At 41.2% G+C, this 5,901-nt stretch overlaps 1 protein-coding gene across 1 annotated transcript; it reads right to left on the reverse strand.

The window, feature by feature from the left end:
• Nucleotides 1-782: 782 nt before the first annotated feature.
• Nucleotides 783-4,675, reverse strand: LOC118395722 (26S proteasome non-ATPase regulatory subunit 7-like). The gene is made up of 8 exons (XM_035789587.2): nucleotides 4,507-4,675; nucleotides 3,160-3,251; nucleotides 2,901-2,993; nucleotides 2,685-2,782; nucleotides 2,449-2,529; nucleotides 2,189-2,280; nucleotides 1,836-2,034; nucleotides 783-1,540 (listed from the first exon to the last, which is right to left on the reverse strand). The coding sequence occupies exons 1-8, from the start codon at nucleotides 4,578-4,580 to the stop codon at nucleotides 1,292-1,294; spliced, it is 978 nt and encodes a 325-aa protein (XP_035645480.1). The 5' UTR covers nucleotides 4,581-4,675; the 3' UTR covers nucleotides 783-1,291.
• Nucleotides 4,676-5,901: the final 1,226 nt, after the last annotated feature.

Raw genomic sequence — 5,901 nt, forward strand, 5'->3', positions numbered from 1 at the left:
GAAGAATACTTAAAAGAATAATGTGCAAATATTGTACAATCCAGGTGTGAAAAGCTCTTAGACTTACCCAGAAAGACTCACAGCTGTAATTGCTGCCAAAGGTGATTCTAACATGTATTGACTCAGGTGTGATACTTCTGTATTTTATTATTTTTTTGTATGTCATTATGGGCAAAATTGCAAATCTGGCCCTCATACCATCATGGTCACCTAATCATCCCCAGTTTACAATTAGCTCATTCATCCCCCCACCTCTCCCCTGCAACTATTCCCTAGGCCATTGCTGTAAATTAGAATGTGTTCTCAGTCAACTTACTTGGTAAAATAAGGGTAAAATATACATTTGAAAAATTGGGTATTGTGTGTAGATGGGTGAGGGAGAAAAATATATATTTTGAATTCAGACTGTAACACAAAATGTGGAATAAGTCAAGGGGTATGAATACTTTCTGAAGGCACTTCAGGAACTATAAGTTCCTTGGCTGTAAAGGTTGTGTCATCAAGTAACCCAGTATAGATCCTTTATCAATAATCTTTGTCTACAGTTAATCCAAGTGGAAAAATCAACTTCAAACCACTCTTCACTTGGTATCGCCTGTGTTGTGAGAGAGATTCATAATATGCAGTCCATTACCAGACTTGAATGTATCTTCCCCACAAATGTCAGGCGAGGCTTCCTAACCTCACAATTCTCCCCCCTGTGTTTCTATGACATGAAATATCATACAGTACAACAAAATACACCCAAACAAAGGCAAGGGACAAAAGAAAAGATTTGCAACTTAGAAACTTAACAAAAATGATTTAATATGACCCTACTTTAATGAAGTGATACAGAAACTGAAGGTTTCTTTCACTACACACACACACTACACACACACAACACCAGGGTCACATTCGGGAGGGGCAATTTACTGAAAGTTGTAGATAGAAATACCAGAATAGAGCTGACCTGACTCTTCACATGTCAAAAAGGCATGTCTGTTCTACAATATGGATTTCTATCTGAGGTTCTGTAACGTTGTGCCCTACTAAACGCAGCCCAGATGGTGCAGAACCAACATGTTCTCATTGTAGAGAACATCCAACACACATAACCATCCAGTCACCCTCAGCACTATAGTTATTCAGTGCCAGTTATGACAAAGGGCACGTCTCAAATGACACCACACCCCCATATAGAGCACTACTTTTAGCTAGACCCATATACAGACGACTGTGGCTCAGGCCAAAAGTAGTGCACTATCCAGGGGAATAGGGTATGACAAAGACGAACACCAATAGTGCACACTCATTTCTTCTTTTTCTCATCTTTCCTAGACGAGGTGTCGCCTTTCTCCTTCTCTTCCTTCTTCTCCTTGTCTTCCTTCTTCTCCTTCTTGCCCTCTTCCTTCTCCTGTCCCTCCTTCCTCTCAGCGTCACGGTTGGAGATCTTGTTGTTGATGAGGTTGTGGAGAGCCACCACTGAGCGGATGAGGGATGCCAGGTAGACCACTAGCATCTGGTCATTGGTCTTCAGGTAGAAGGCCTTTGTGAACTCCTGCAGGGAGAAGTGGCAGGATTAGGGCATTGTGCACAATGATTAACTAAACAGTGAAAATCTGGTGGAAAAAGCCAGACTATCTGTTCATTGTAATGAAGTAGCAGATCATACCATGTGAATTTATTTGATTTGAGAAGGAAAATTAATCTGTGTACTCCTTCAAAATAAAAAAGCTAATATTGATTACCATGCCAGCCACCCCCTGCCCCCTTTCTCCCACAGAACCCAGCCTACTCACACACATTACCCCATCCCCACACCATCCCCATCCTAAACCTACACCCCAGCTTACCAGAAGGTTGACATCAGGAAGCAGGTTGAAGATGTCCTGTAGGTGGTAGATGATTTGGTGGTTGATGGGCAACTTGCCTGCAGCCACTCTCTCCAGGTAAGACCTGATGTCCAGCAGCTTGGAGTTGAGCCCCTTTAGGCCATGTACCTGGTTAGTGATACGCTGTGACAGAGTACCAACTGTTGTGTCCTTGATGTCTCTGTAGACGGAAGAAAATAGGGAAGAATATATCAAGTTTAGTCGACATTAGTGCAAGTCTGTTCGGTGTGGTGTTAAGCACGAAACTGTAGAAATAATTGAAAATCCATGAAATGTTTGGTGTCTGCGTAGTCCAGTTAAAAAATGATGTGTACCTGAGAAGGTGCTCCACACCCACCTCCTCTGCCTCCTCGGCTCCAATCTCACTGGTCACATGTTCAAATGTTTTGGAGGTCGGGGTGCCGTCCTGGAAGAGTGAAGAGACAAGAACCCTTTTAGAGTAAAAGTCTTCCTTCCTTTCACAATGATCAATTGTATGCCCAGTCCAAAATCTGCCCACAGCCCCTATGGTTGGCTGGTCCAGGGTTTGATTTATTTTGTAATTTAGTCTCAAACAAGTCTATGCTCCACTTACGTCATGTATTTCCTCCACCGAGAAGTAGGCTTCTGTAGGCAGGCCCAGGTCCTTAGGCTTTACATCAATGATCACTAATACCTGAGGGGGGAAGTGTCATACAAACACAGTCAATGTTCACTTAATTATCTGCTGCATTATCAATACAATTGAATCCTTTCAACAGGAGATGAAACATATTTCTTACCAATATTTAGGTATTAATGTGGAATATATACTGGGTGGAAAGCACTTACTGAATTGGTGCAGTATTGCTTGATGAGTTCATTGATGGCAATATCATTCTTATGTAGTTTAGGACCTGTGTGATACCAGCCCACTATCCTCTCTCTGGCTGGAGAGAAGAGAAGGAAAAGGTTTAAGAATCTCATAGCCACACTATGTAGAAGTTGTTGAGACTGAATGTATATAGTCCAAATGTAATAATCTATAGTGTGTGTGTGTGGTCTCACCATTGACTTTCTTGAACATGTTGTACATATTCTCCAAGTAGTCATGATCCAGGAACCACACTGAATCATCCTTGTCATCCTCATCAAAAGGCACTGGCGAAAAACACACAATCAATATTGGATCCAACAACAGGCTTAGCTATATAGCTAAACGTTTAGTGATCATAATTATTACTTGAGTTCTCTCACAAATATGATAAAGAAGTTATAAACTAGTCACAAACACGTTATTTTAGTACATGGAAGGAGAATAACTCACCTGCAAAGCTGTTGGACACATCAAGGACTTTCTTATGCCAAGAGCCGAGGAGGACACCCACTACTCGCTTTTGGTTGCCTACTTTCCCTATTCTGTCAAAAGAGAACATTTACACAATCAATATCATAGGATGTCTTAGTGGAAATCAAACAAAAACTTAAGACGCGCTCCATGAGCTTAATCACAAAAACATTGTAACATATAGTACGAATTGGATTCGTAACATATATGAATTGCACATTTTAAAAAAATTATATATATAGCAGGACGTAACATAAGAAATGGATGACATAGTACACAATATGATGACGTAGTACACAAAAAACTGGGACCACTTTTTGCTCATGAGTACCACTTTAAAAACTACTGGCTGAAATTATACAAAAGTTTAAGAGTGCATCTCTAAGAAAGTTAACATAACTAGTTAATTAGCTCAGTGGTTCCCAAACGGCAGGGGGAACTCAGTCCGGCTTTCAACTTACTCATAAAAATTGTAATAGTAGAATTCCCAAGGTACAATTTCGAAATTGGGTAGTGCATCATCAGTTTCTCCTCTTGTCATGCAAGTCATTGCAGACCTCAGAGAGGTATTTATAACTTGTCAGAAATGTCCAGATCAGCTCATGTCAGCAAACGTTCTTTAGCAAGGTTTTTTAGCCCATATATGTTGTTGTATTGATTGAGTCACTCAACTATCACATGAATACACATTAGACTTGGCAAAATATATAGAATTGCAAGAAAATGTGTTATGAAACCGCAAAATGTTCTTTGCATCCCATGACAAAATGTGTAGAATTTCAGGAAATAAACTTGAAATCTGCTAAATGCCCCCCCCACCAACAACAACAACAACAACAACAACAACAACAACAACAACAACAACAACAGGGGTGTTAACAGTTTGTCATAAATAGTGCTTGTACCAATAAAAATAGACGAGGGGGCGCGGGATGTTCTCCAATGCTGGAAGAAGGCAGGCCCGAGTGAAAAGGTTTGGAAACACCTGAATAAGCCAACTACAATACTTTATCCCTAGCGAAGTTAGCTAGCTAACTACTCTGATCCATAATGATGCGGTGGCTAAATTGTTCCATAATTAGTGAATGTTGCTAACTATTTGCCTGTTATTACAATTTACCATCCAAAATAAACTAACTAGATATACAACTGTCATTGCTAACAAATGCACAGCTTCAAATGGGTTTCTGACTCAGCAGGTTAGCTGGCCAGCTAACGTTAGCTATGCCTGGCTGCAACATCATCATCTCGTACAAAAAATGGCAAGCTAGCAGAAGTAGCGAATGGATGTGATTTTCAAACATATATATATTATTAATTACATACCTATTAAAATGATCCACCACGCTGAGCAACACAAGTGGATGGACAACAACATTTTCTACCGCTAACTCCGGCATTTTTGAAGCAAAGTGTTTGAGGATGCTAGCTGCTTAGCTAGCTACTTCCTCTCGAATTGTTTCTTCTTCGTCTTCTTCTTCTTCTTCGGTGGGGATTATCGGCAGTTGGCATCCAACGTCATGGTGCATTACCACCACCTACTGAACTGGAGTGTGGGCCAGAGACGGGTAGAAACTAAATCCTACCTGCCAGCCTCGTTGCTCTTAAAAAATATAACAAAATATTTGAGACTATAACTAATGACTTTCTACTCAATATACTATTTAAACTAATTTCCTGTATCTCATTCTCCCTCATACTAGACCTCAGCCTCTCACTTTCCCTCTGATACGGCCCACTCTGTAGCAATACATGCTCCACTGTCTCTGTTTCCTGGCAAATAATCACACTTTCCTGTTGGATGTTTTCCTATCACATTTAAAGTCTTATTCAACCGTCTGTGTCCCACCCTTAATCTTGTAAAAATAGCCTCCTCTTTTCTGTCCCTTCCTCTTGTCCTCCCCTCCCTGACTTTCCTCTGTAATTGAAATAAATGCCTGCCCTTAGTATCTCTATTCCATTGCTCCTGCCATCTCTGCACCATCACTGTCCATATCAGGCCTCTGCCTTGCTCATTGAAACTACAACATTAACATCCCCACTACTAAGTTCTTATTTAGCCAGTACATCAACTGCATCGTTCCCCTCCACCTCCACATGGGCTGGGACCCCAAGTAAATCTTATCTGTATACCCATCTGTCTAATCCTGATATGGGTTAGTAGCACCTCATAAAGCAGGTCTTGTCTGCTACGTGACCTGAAGGACTGGAGACTCATCAACACTGCACATGAATCAGAGCAAATAACTACTCTGTCTGGCTAGACTTCCTCCACCCACTGCAAGGCCAACAGTATGGCCATCAGCTCCCCTGTATATACAGCATTATGATCTGTAATACGTTTCCTGACTGCCACCCCACATTCCTGCACTACAAATGCTGACCCAGTACGTCCTGTCCTTGGATCTTTTGAATCATCTGATTAAATGGCCACAAATTCCTGATACACAGTATCCAGACGTATCTTAAACAAATCAGATGGATCAACACTCTCCCTATCTTTCTGTAGTCTCTACAACACTTCTAGATCAAGTACTGGAGGTGGGAATAGTTACCTTTGGACTAAACTCCCTTCCATACAGTCCCATCTCATTCGCTTGGGTATTATCCACCCAAAGCTTGTGTTTTGTCTTTGCTCATGTTCCCAGCATGCCTGTCAAATCCCTTTCGCAGGATGAGACACCCCATGTCCCTGTAGGTTGACCCAATAACTATTTGCCA

Source organism: Oncorhynchus keta, chromosome 17 (assembly GCF_023373465.1).
Source record: "Oncorhynchus keta strain PuntledgeMale-10-30-2019 chromosome 17, Oket_V2, whole genome shotgun sequence".
Taxonomy (NCBI): Eukaryota; Metazoa; Chordata; class Actinopteri; order Salmoniformes; family Salmonidae; genus Oncorhynchus; species Oncorhynchus keta.